The 12,592-nt window shown below is 45.4% G+C and overlaps 1 protein-coding gene across 1 annotated transcript in view; it reads left to right on the top strand.

The window, feature by feature from the left end:
- The first annotated feature begins 7,197 nt into the window (after positions 1-7,197).
- The window catches only part of LOC142574183 (uncharacterized), an 86,570-nt gene continuing 81,175 nt past the window's right edge, over positions 7,198-12,592 (top strand). Inside the window, exons 1-2 of the mRNA XM_075683333.1 lie at positions 7,198-7,380; positions 10,484-10,620. Coding sequence (XP_075539448.1) covers positions 10,524-10,620 — 97 coding nt within the window. The 5' untranslated portion in view covers positions 7,198-7,380; positions 10,484-10,523. The remainder of the gene's footprint in view (positions 7,381-10,483; positions 10,621-12,592) is intronic.

Raw genomic sequence — 12,592 nt, 5'->3', positions numbered from 1 at the left:
TAATTTTTCAGTTCTTTAACGTCGCCCTTTTTGTGAATTAGTATAATGTTTGCATTCTTCCAGTTTTCTGGGACCCTTGCAGTCGATAGGCATTTCGTATAGAGAGCCGCCTCTTTTCCTAGCATAATGTCTCCTCCATATTTGATTAAATCGACTGTTATTCCATCCTCTCCTGCCGCTTTTCCCCGTTTCATGCCTTGCAAGGCCCTTCTGACCTCATTTCTATTTATAGGAGGAGTTTCAGTATACTGTTAATTATTGTTTCGAATAGAGTGCTCCTGAGTCCTCTGGGTACTGTAAAGGTGAGTTTAGAACTCTTCCGCTGCTTTTATTATGCCTTTGAGATTGCTGATGATATTACCCTGCTTATTTTTCAATGCATAAGTCTTGGTTTGTCCCATTAGAAGTTTCCTCCTCGCTCATCTCAGGCTGCGCCCATTCTTAACGGCTTCTTCGGTCTTTCTCAAGTTATAATTTCTAATATCACTTATTTTCGCTTTGTTGGTCAGTTTTTGGCAGTTCCGCAAATTCTATCTATTGAGTTGGACACTTTTATTCTTTGTCGTTCCTTTATTAGGTTCTTTGTTACTTGGAGCGCTTGCCTCCTGGTTGCCTTGGTGCCCTGCCTCCCACTTCAATTGGTGCCTCACGGTTTTATTCATTAATTCTATGTCATCATCATCATCTCTCTGTTCTCAGACTGCATATTTGTTTGCAAGTACCAGCCTAAATTTGTCTGCTTTTGCCCTTACTGCCTCTAAGTTGACCTGTTTTTTTTTGACCAATTTTACTCTTTCTCTGTTCAAATTGAGGTGAATCCTGGCCCTCACTAACCTATGGTCACTGCACTTTACCCTACACATCCCTTCTACATCCTGCATTATGCTGTCATCGGAAGAATGTATGAAATCAATTTAATTTCTTGTTTCAACATTAGGGCTTTTCCAGGTCCATTTCCTGTTGCTACGTTTCCTGAAAAGGATGTTCATTATTTTCAGCTTATTCCTTGCAGTGAATTCTACCAGCATCTCTCCTCTAGCGTTTCTAGAATCAACACCATAGTTGCCAATTGCCTGATCACCCGCCTGCTTTTATCCCACTTTTGCATTGAAGTCCCCCATTACTACTGTATACCGCGTTTGCACTTTTCTCATCGCTAATTCAACGTCTTCATTAAACTGATCTACTTCCTCATCGTCGTGACTGGACGTTGGAGCGTAGGTATGTACTACCTTTAATCTATGCCTCTTTTTTTAGTTTCATTACGACTACTGCTACCCTATCGTTGATGCTGTAGAGTTCGTCAATATTGCCTTCTGTGTCCTTATGGATTAGCAATCCTACCCCGTATTGCTGATTATCAAGGAGACCTCAATAGCAGAGGACATGGCCGTTATTCAGCAATGTGTAAGCCTCAGCAGTTCTTCTGATCTCACTAAGGCCCATAACATCCCAAGCAATGTCTGACAGTTCTTTGAAGAGTCCCGCTAAGCTAGCCTCACTCGAAAGGGTTCGGGTGTTAACCGTTGCCAGGGTCAGTTTCCACTGGCGGCATGTCCGGATCCAGATATCCTTAGCACCCTCTGCTGCGTTGCATGTCTGACCGCCGCCTTGGTCAGGTGCTCCACAGCCGCTGGGAACCGAGGGCCATTGGTTCATTGAGATCATTTCATTAGGGAGGTTGTGGCCAATACCGCACCAGGGAGGCCAATCGCTGTTCTGGTGAGACACTGTGTTTGTTCAAGCTTAGTGGCCCTTTCTAATTTGGTTGTACCTGGATTAGTATAGACCCGCTCACTCTCGGCTGCAGTATAAGACGTAATGAACAAGACCTAAAATATAGAAGAAAGGAAATTACCGTGAGAATGACCGAAAAAAGGCAACAAACGATGACATAAATCGCTTGCACTCACCGCTGCACAAAGATGGAAAAGGTAGAGGTACAGAGTTACAAAGGCAGAGGTCCAAAGGGGCAATAAATGTTACCAGGCGTTCCTGCGTTTTCGTTTTTTTATAAGAATGTTTTATTTCTGCGCTGATAAAGTGACCTCGTCCGGGTGCTCTACGGTAGTCTGAATGCGCGTTGAACACAAAAAGTCCAATATGAATCTAAACAAACAATATATTTGCATTAGAAAGTGGTAATGGGATTTACTTGCAAACGAATAGCCTAAATCATGAGTCGTGCAAATAATCTTCAAGATAAACCGCTTATCAGTAAAAAAGATTAATTTTTCCGGCCAGAAAATGTTTTATGTATGCAACACCGAGTGACTAGAATTGTGAGCGTAATTGAAAATTTGTGTTAAAGTACAAGGACACTTAGCCGATGCGAAATCTCGCGGATGAGTCCTGCGATCGAGCTTCATTTCAAAAACTGCGTAGAATCTCATTTACTTGCTCGGCGCGATATTTTATGACTGAGAGACAAGATCTTGACCCTGATCGGGATGGCTGTAGTTATATGAAGTTTTCTTTAATAAAAAAGGAAAAATTCTGTGATTTTACGTGCCAAAACATATGATTATGAGGCAGGCAGTAGTGGAGCACTCCGGAGGCATTTTGACCCCCTGTGCTTCCTTAAGGTGCACCGAAATTCGGTCACCTTATAAATGCGGCCGCAGCGGCCGGCCTCAAATCAGTGACCTCCACCTTAGCAGCTTAACTCCATAGTCACCGGTCTACCACATCGGGCGGTGATATAGCAGGTAAATTAAATATGCTACGGTTGTTTTCTTGCTAATGCTGTCATTTATAGAATTAAATCTAGAAAAAAAATACAGAGAGTAATTGGAGCGCGCCGTGGTTCGCGAGACGCAGTCAGAGCGCCAGAAAACGCATGAAAATGACGCTATTGTCGTCTAGCGTAGCAGACGACAAAGGTGGGTCCTCTGACTGACGTCACTGGAGCGCCGTTCTTAGCCCCGCCACCTGGCGGGGACGAGGCTAATAGTGATCATCGAGTTTGAGACAAAGATTGCGCGAGGGAGGAGATGTGGCGCTGTCTATCTTCTATTCTAGTTTATCTATTCTTCATACGCGTGGCTTGACACATTATTGTAGCGTTATTGTTTTTTACAATTTATCTTTCTAAGTATCAGAGCGCTCAGTTCTCTATGCATGCCAGGTAAATCAGGGAAATAAGATTTTGCGCACATGCACTTTCATCACGGAAAGTTGCTTTGTTACACGACTGTGTGTTGAAAGTCAGAAGTTTGCGAAGCCCCAGAGCCGCTTCAAATCATGAGAACAAAGTTTAGGCACATCCATGTACTGTCCATGCTGGATGAACCACCAAAATTGTGGGCCCGTAGCCACTATCGCCAATGTTCCCTCTAGTAACGCTTGTGGGAAACACTATCGAATTGCAGCGGTATGCAAAACCGGCCACCTCGCGGAGTGCGCACTAGTCGGGTATATGTTGCACCCCCGACTTTCCGACGGATGGCGTTGTAGACGGCGCGAGCATGCTGGTCTTTCTCTGACGCGTCCTTCCTCAGGTAGCGGAAAGCCCTTGTAGCATTACCCAGGACTTCGTAGGCGCTCTTCGCGAGCCACAACAAAAAGTTCGCACGAAGATTTCCAAAAGTGCCAGGGCCTTCAGGCACCATAATCGGGGGATCTTAACCTCAGTTCACTAAAGAGCGCCTGCGTTTACTTTCGAGGCTGTAGGAACTCTACCACACTGTTGTCGCTCTTTGAACGATTATTAATAACATCTATGAAGGTTGGAAACAAATTATAGAAAGCATAACTAACTGTAAGTCGGTCTCGATATGCTGGACATGGAATCACTACCGTTATCTTGACGTGACAACGTTGAAATGCAGTAAATTTGTCCATTTCCCTTTTGCCTCCTTGGCGTAAAGGGAACTGACGCGCTTATGCAGCATCTCTTGCGTACCCGTGCTACACAGTGTGAATACTCTTATATTGCCTCGCATTTATTAATTTCTTCTAATTTATCATATAAGTGTGCCGCCCGCTACTCGGCTAATCCCAGTTGTTGGTGGGTGTCCTAGTATGGGAATCATCATCGTCATGAGCACACGGCGGCCATCCCAAAGAGGGAGTTGGTGTTGGCCCGATAGAAGTATACCTGCGATTATGGCCCAATGGTTAATAAGGTAGGCACGCAAAAGTTAAAAAAAAAGGTGTACTTTATCTGTGTTCTCGACGACGTCTATTTTTTGCAATGATGGTATTGAGGTATCACTTGTTTTATCGCTGAGCAATTCCTATGAAAACAAGGCCAATAGCCTGGACATATCAGCATCATTATCATCACCATCCGCCTGGTTACGCCGAATGCTGGGCAAAGGCCTCCCCCATAACTCTCCAACTGTCCCGGTCATGTACTAATTGTGTCCATGTTGTCCATGCAAACTTCTTAATCTCATCCGCCCACCTAACTTTCTGCCGCACCTTGCTACGCTTCCCTTCCCTTTCCTTGGAATCCAGTCCGTGACCATTAATGACCATCGGTTATCTTCCCTCCTCATTACATGTCCTGCCCATGCCCATTTTTTTTCTTGATTTCAACTAAGATGTCATTAACTCTAGTTTGTTCCCTCACCCAATCTGCTCTTTTCTTATCCCTTAACGTTGCACCTAACATTCTTCTTTTCATACCTCGTTGCGTCGTCCTCAATTTAAGTAGAACCCTCTTCGTAATCCTCCAGGTTGCTGCCCCGTACGTGAGTACTGCTAAGACACAGCTGTTATACACTTTTCTCTTGAGGGATAATGGCAACCTGCTGTTCATGATCTGAGAATGCCTGCCAAACGCAACCAAGCCCATTCCTATTCTTGTGATTATTTCAGTCTCATGATCCGGATCCGCCGTCACTACCTGCCCTAAGTAGATGTATTCCCTTACCACTTCCAGTGCCTCGCTACCTATTGTAAATTTCTGTTCTCTTCCGAGACTGTTAAACATTACTTTAGTTTTCTGCAGATTAATTTTTAGACCCACCCTTCGGCTTTGCCTCTCCAGGTTAGTGAGCATGCATTGCAGTTGGCCCCCTGAATTACTAAGCAAGGCAATATCATCAGCGAATCGCAAGTTACTAAGGTATTCTCCATTAACTCTTATCCCCAATTCTTCCCAATCCAGGTCTCTGAATACCTCCTGTAAACACGCTGTGAATAGCATTGGAGAGATCGTATCTCCCTGCCTGACGCCTTTCTTTATAGGGATTTTGTTGCTTTCTTTATGGAGGGCTATGGTGCCTGTGGAGCCGCTATAGATATCTTTCAGTATTTTTACATACGGCTCGTCTGCACCCTGATTCCATAATGCCTCCACGACTGCTGAGGTTTCGGCTGAATGAAACGCTTTCTCGTAATCAATGAAAGCTATATATAAGGGTTGGTTATATTCCGCACATTTCTCTATCACATGATTGATAGTGTGAATATGATCTATTGTTGAGTAGCCTTTACGGAATCCTGCCTGGTCCTTTGCTTGACAGAAGTCTAAGGTGTTCCTGATTCTATTTGCGATTACCTTAGTAAATAGTTTGTAGGCAACGGACAGTAAGCTGATCGGTCTATAATTTTTCAAGTCTTTGGCGTCCCCTTTCTTATGGATTAGGATTATGTTAGCGTTCTTCCAAGAGTCCGGTACGCTCGAGGTCATAAGGCATTGCGTATACAGGGTGGCCAGTTTTTCTAGAACAATCTGCCCACCATCCTTCAACAAATCTGCCGTTACCTGATCCTCCTTAGCTGCCTTCCCACTTTGCGTAGCTCCCAAGGCTTTCTTTACTTCTTGCGTTACTTGTGGGATTTCAAATTCCTCTAGACTATTCTCTCTTGCATCATCGTCGTGGGTGCCACTGGTACTGTATAAATCTCTATAGAAGTCCTCAGCCACCTTAACTATCTCATCCATATTAATAATGATATTGCCGGCTTTGTGTCTTACCGCATACATCTGATTCTAGCTTATTCCTGGTTTCTTCTTCACTGCTTTTAGGCTTCCTCCGTTCCTGAGAGCATGTTGAATTCTCAGGAACGGAGGAAGCCTGGACATATAAAGGGCAGCAAAGACGGTATCACTGTGCTGCCTACCATCTATTCGGCACGACATCAGCAGCAGCATCCACCTAGCCAGCAGCGAGGGCTCGCAAAGAACGCGTCGCTTTGAAATAAATTAGATGGTGCGCGCTTTTTTTAGAGCTGTGGTCGCGTATGGGAGGCATTCATAGCAATCGCAGGAACGCAGCGAGCCAGTGGGTCATGACGCAACTGGCTTCTGGGTTGCGAAACCGAAAATAGTTTGCAGAGAAATAGGTTATCGCAAAATTTATATGGCGCGATAGCGTTTAAATTTGCTAAAATATTTTTTCTGCCATATATATGCTTTGTGATTTCATATATGGCACAACCCCAGCCCAGCGCCCCCCCCCCCGCCCCTCGGCCCAAAATACAAAGCAAGGAAAATATTGTGACAGTTGTCCCTTAAAAGTATCGGAGGTTTTTTGTAGTGGCACTAAAGATTTTGTCGAAACGTTGCTGTTTCTCTTTGACCCATGTCTGCGCTTTATTACAAACTATTTCGAAGGCTCAATCTACGCAATGTACGAGATAATTTCTGGTCTAACAATGTAGCCTGACATTGAAAGGTGCATTGCTGCTTGTGGGGTACGCGCTGTGCGCCTTTTAAGTCCAACCTACACGCGTAAACTCTAAATATTTTAGAATGCCTGGTTTAACGTGTCCTATTTTCAGAGCGAGTTATGAGTGATGTCGTAGTAGCGCGCGGCTGCTTTTTCTTGATAATGTAGATTTCTTTATCTTTCACCTACAGCCAAAGTGCCCTGGCGTTTTCTTGCTTTCCGCCGCCATCAAAACACAGCCGTAAATCAAACCCGCGACCTCGTCTTCCAATATTTCTGTTCTTCCTATTTTCTCAGAACGTTCTTGGGCATTTTTCATCCACTTTTCCCATACTTTCAGAAATTTTAGTTTACTATTCTTTAGGCCAAAAATACGAATGCAACGCCATAGCAATCTAAAGCAGCTGTCTCCGAGAGGTCGAAAAGGACGCGCTCGATAAAATTAATAATCGAGGCTCCAGAGAAGTGCGAGTATTACCGCGGCACCAGACGGCACGGCAATCTGCTCTCGGCAAACACAGTCGCGGCTGATCACAGCACTCTCTTCCGCCGGGACCGAATGAGCGGGGACGGCAAAGAAGAGGCCGAAGAAGCCGGGCCCCGCTCGTCGCCTCGCCTCACCGGGGCCGCGAAACGCAGGGGCGCCCGGCGTCGGGCCCCGCGCTGCCCAAGTTCCACCTGAGGAAGAGGAGGAAGAAGCTCCGCTAGTCGACGACCACGATGTCTTCCTCCGAAGGCGGCGGCGGTGGCAGCAGCGGTGAGTCCGCGGCGCGCTCGGCCTGGCGTACGAAGGGTCTAGCTGTTGTCGCGCTGAGCGCAACTAGGCGCGTCGGGAAGCCCGAGCTGGCATGCAGCTACCCTACAGGGCCTTTGGAGGGACTCTGAAGAGAAAAAAAAAAAAAACATAAGCTTAGGGTGTATTTAGTAAATTACGCTTCTACGGTACCGAGAGAACCATTCGTTCCGGGAATGGCTCCATTCTTCGCGGGAGGCCTGCGAAATCAGGAATTGCGCAAATAACGAAGACGAGTGGCCACAGCAATCTCGACGTTTGGGCAGTAACTCGCCGGCAACGTACAAATTTTGTCGGCTTCTCTTCGGCCTGTATTGACCATATTGCGTCATAATGAAGCCAAATAGTACACTTAGCACATTTCGATTACATTGAGTGTTTTACAACTGCTGAAATACGGGAAACTAGTTGGCATCCGTGATGTCAGACTGACGTGCTGGGATTCGACAACTTGGCGCGAATTAAAAAATAAACAACAACATAAACCTTCCGTGAAGTTTTGCGTTGAGGTCTTCATCCAATAATCAACCTTGAAACTCTATATTCAAAACTAAGGCAGAGTATGAAAGAATAATTTATGGGTACGAGCTGATTGAAAGTTCCTCTTTAGTGTCCCTTTGAGGAGCCGTATGGAAATTAGCAGCGAATGAATGAGTGTTCAGATTTTTTTTTTATTTGGGGGGGCGGGGGAGGGTACGTTACGGTGACGGTTCGCAGCAATGTTGCAGTTCTTGTTTGGTGCACTTAACGCTGCTGTTATTTTGTTTAGTTTGTTTTTTTACCAGGAGAACGCCCGTAAGGCGCCATCTGAACTGAATTCATGTTTTTGTTACTTTTCTACGCCTGTCGTCTGGAAATTATGTCTACACTCTAAAAATGTTTACACCCTTTGGGGTGTATACCTGCCACACAAGAATAATCGTCATCTGCCTGGCTGGCGTTTCCTTTCTTGAAAACGCCGCACCCGCTACTTTCCTGTCGGCAATGCTATGTCATGCTGATAACGCGCATGCCGTTCGTTACTGGGGAGTGCCACGCTCGCAGTGTTAAAGATAGGAACTGCCGACAAGACAGATGGCGTTTATTGTTGTGTGGCAAGATACGACTCAAAGGGTGTAAATTTTTTCTGAGAGTGTAACTGTAGAGAGGAAAATTTTAGCCGGAGACGTACAGTCATGCTTTCAGCCAAAATCACAAGGCGTCAGCCGAGATGCCCTACGTGTGCCGTGCGCGACAGCATAAATCCCGAAAGAAAAAAAAAACCCGGAAAACCTATGATCTTGCTTATAGCAGTACAAGGAACACCGAAGAAGAGTTCCCATTAAAGGCTGAAACGGCGCTGTGTCACCTGTTTCAAGAGCGTTGGGTCTTGAACGCCGCGCAATGTTCTATTCTCTTTTACATGAAAGCAAGCCGAGTGCCTCGCAGATGTGAAAGTAAAGGGAAAGTGAGGGGAAGCAGGACGCGAATGACGCGGTGGGTGGGCGCTTTTTTTCAGTCAGTGAGAGGGCGAAGGTCGTCACAGAGACGCGAGGGCTCTCAATTATCATGCGTGGGCGAAGCTGTCTTAGTGCACGCCTATGGCCTCGACAAAGCCAAAAAGGTAACACGCCACGTACGAGCAGTATACGTTGGAGAACTCACAAACTAAACGTCCAAGAGGTATTTTTCTCGCGCAATGAATTTTCGGCAGAATTATAGAAATCATGAGGCATTTTGTAATGAAGCAGGAGCGATCGCCTAGCTGTGTTTTGCGTGGCACGTTGAGAAAGAAGAAGACCCGTGCCGTGATTTGCTCGTTACACTAAAGTGCCTGTAATAAACCCCGTTATATTTGCAACAAACGTCAAGCGTAGTTTTAAACCAAAAAGTGCAGCTTGTTACGCTTATACCCTCAAGATAAAGCAGTTCCTGTTTGAAGGTTATGAACAAGTCATGTATTGTTTTATTGTCGACTCATTATCTGATTTGCGCGTGTCTTTTTCTCTTCCACAGATGAACAGCCAGAGTAAGAAAGCCTTTTATTTTGCGCAATTTTTTTATAATTCAATTAACTAACACTAAACAGCAACTATATTGGTTAAAATTTGTATATTCTTGTTTCTTAACTCAAGTTAACTGATTCGACATAATACACCACTGAAAATGAAGGACAGATTCTGCTTAATAGCTTAAAGTTCACGCCGGAACCTGAGCGCTTGTACATGAGTATGGCGCCATGAATAGCGATACATTGTCTTGTATTTTGATCCTTACGTTACGCAAAACGTACGTGAAGCTTGATCGGTTGCGTCTTTTCATTCGCTGAAATACAATTTATTGCTTGTTTGCTGGTAAGCAATAAACTACACGTAGCTGTGACTTTGCGCAGTAAAAGTCCGCGACATGCGTAACGGAAAGCTCATCAAGCAGCTACAGAACCTCATCGCTGTTATGTAGTTATTGGTCTGTGCACCCTTTACGACTTCACTACCACTAATTGCGCACCATACAAAACGACCACTTTGACGGTAACATTGTCCGTTTCCTGCTTATTCAACGTAATTATTTTTATTAATGCTGAACTACATAATATTCCTGTTTACATTTATTTCTTCAAGGACAAGCTCCCTATTTTACCTGCTACACATCTTACCATTACCAGGGTCCTTTTAATATCTTCTGTTACTATTCGTCGTAAAACACACACGCAAAGAAAAGTTCACTTCAAACGTAGTGATCATATTTACATTGTTTGAAGATCTTTGCGTAGAAGGCATCGTTCATGAGAAATCCGTCACTGATGCCACCAATTAAGGGAATATTCATAACGTAGCAGTTACGGACAGTCGGAAAATGCATGTTGTATATGCAGCTAAAGAATCATTCTAAAATGTTCGCATGAAAACATGCACACGCACACACAGTACAAGCGCACAGACAAGAACGCATTCACAATTTAGTACGCTGCTCTAGAATAAAACGAGTGTTCTACCATCCGCCGAAGTTGTATAATTTGATTATATGGTAACCCTGTAGGCACTATACTCGTAATTTATGTGTACCATGTGATTGCTTGCGCGTCCAGCGAGAGCGTGGAGTACAGCGGAGCGAAGGCAGACGGCGTCATGTACCTCGTCTTTGGCCTCATCTCCATCGTGGTTATCGTGGTAGTTGTCCTTCTGGTTGTGTTCCTCATGAACAGAAGCCCGGCAAATACCGCTGGTAAGCAGATGCGTACCGTCCGTATGCTTCCGTGAAAAGTGCACTGAAATTGCGTCCGTGGGCTTACACAAATCAGTCGCGAATTATGACTGACTGTTAATAAGCATGTGATATTACAGGATTTCATGCCGAAGTGCTTGAGCGAAAGCGCAAGGCGCATGCACTTGGAACGAATTCTCAGGACTACACCAGTTTCGAGATGTAAATTCCTGAACTTCGCGGAGATATGCATTGGTGCATATCTCCGCAAATTTCGGGAATTTTTATCTCGAAACTGGTGTTGCCCTGAGAATTCGTTCCAAGTGGGTTCGCCGCGCTAGAATTCGTGAATTGCAATATGGGTCATAAGATAATTAGCTTAAAAGTTCATTAATGAATTCTTGTTAATTGGTCGATTTTGCATTTCAACTTTTTGTGCAAGTAGTGTCCCCCGCTACGACTAGACCGGCTTATGAACTAGAATTGAGCTATCTGCCATAGGCAGCCGTTCAAAAAATTTGAAAGTATTCGCAGAAACATCCTGTATGTATGTATGTATGTATGTATGTATGTATGTATGTATGTATGTATGTATGTATGTATGTATGTATGTATGTATGTATGTATGTATGTATGTATGTATGTATGTATGTATGTATGTATGTATGTATGTATGTGTGTGTGTGTGTGTGTGTGTGTATGTGTGTGTGTGTGTGTGTGTGTGTGTGTGTGTGTGTGTGTGTGTGTGTGTGTGTGTGTGTGTGTGTGTGTGTGTGTACTTTACGGGGGATGTGTCGAAATGGATTTATATACAATAAATACACAGCGACAGTGACAGGCGCCCACAACAACGATGGCGGGCCGGGGCACGTCTCGTCCCCTTTCTCATCCGCTATACAGCCCCTTCCTCTACGTGCTCAGGATAGGTGGCTCATTACCCTGCGGCGCTGAAATTCCTGACTGTGCAGTCGAAAAATGACGGCACGGTAATGTTTCACTGCACACAGAGTTAATCAATCGCTGGGACATGATAGGGTTTCAGCCGGACGACGTGTACTACATCGGTGCGGAGTTTTGGGCTGATGGGGACGAAGTCAAGGCGGCGATTTCGTATGTTACGTCGGTCACTTGCCGGCACACTGCGTATTGCCTGGTGTCCGGGAACAGCTTTACAGAAAGTACGACACGGTGCGCTGGACGCCAGAGGGGTACAAGCAACCTAGGGGCAAAGTGTTTAGTCCTGTGATGACTATTGTACGCAGATTGCTGGTGGATCTGCGGCTGGAAAAATTGAGCACGGGCAACACGATGTGCATAGTCCGCGCAGGCAATAGCCGCTCGAGCATATTCGGTAACCGGGCTCGTGGAAGAAGCCACATGCGTGTCAATTGGTAACGTAGGATTTCGGCCCAATAAGAGAAGGAAAGGTGAATAACCACTGGTCGCATGTCTTGACGTGTTATGCACGAATGTCACAAAGGGCAATGCAATGTTCCAATCCTGGTGTTTTGCGGATGCATACATTGCCAGCATGTCGGCTGTCGTTCGATTCAGACGCTACGTCGAGCCATTCGTTTGTGGATGGCAGGCCGTGGTCGGTTCGTGTTGCGTCGAACAAGTCCGTAGAGTGTCGCCGATCACCTTCGAAAGAAACTGTCTGCCCCGGTCGTTCAGGAGTTACCGAGGTGCCCTGTGCTGGAGAATGACATTACAGAGTAAGAAGTACGCAATGTCGGTCGCGCAGCTGGTGGGAAGTGCACAGGTTATTACAAATTGTGTCGCATATTCTGGAGCAACGGTGACCCATCGATTTCCTGAGACAGACAGAGGAGATTGGCCATATGGAGCTCATATGGAACGTCGAGAGGCTGAAGATGGCCACCATGCGGGAGTGGCAGCTTTTGGAGGCGCTGAAAAAGCTAATAAGAGGCCACGTAACGGCGCACCGAGTGAGACATGCCTGGCGAGAAGAACCGACGTCGTGCGCGATCAT

The sequence above is a fragment of the Dermacentor variabilis genome, chromosome 3, assembly GCF_050947875.1.
Source record: "Dermacentor variabilis isolate Ectoservices chromosome 3, ASM5094787v1, whole genome shotgun sequence".
In the NCBI taxonomy this organism is placed as follows: Eukaryota; Metazoa; Arthropoda; class Arachnida; order Ixodida; family Ixodidae; genus Dermacentor; species Dermacentor variabilis.
Note: the sequence above shows the minus strand (reverse complement) of the source record. Positions and strands in the feature narration are given on the sequence as shown.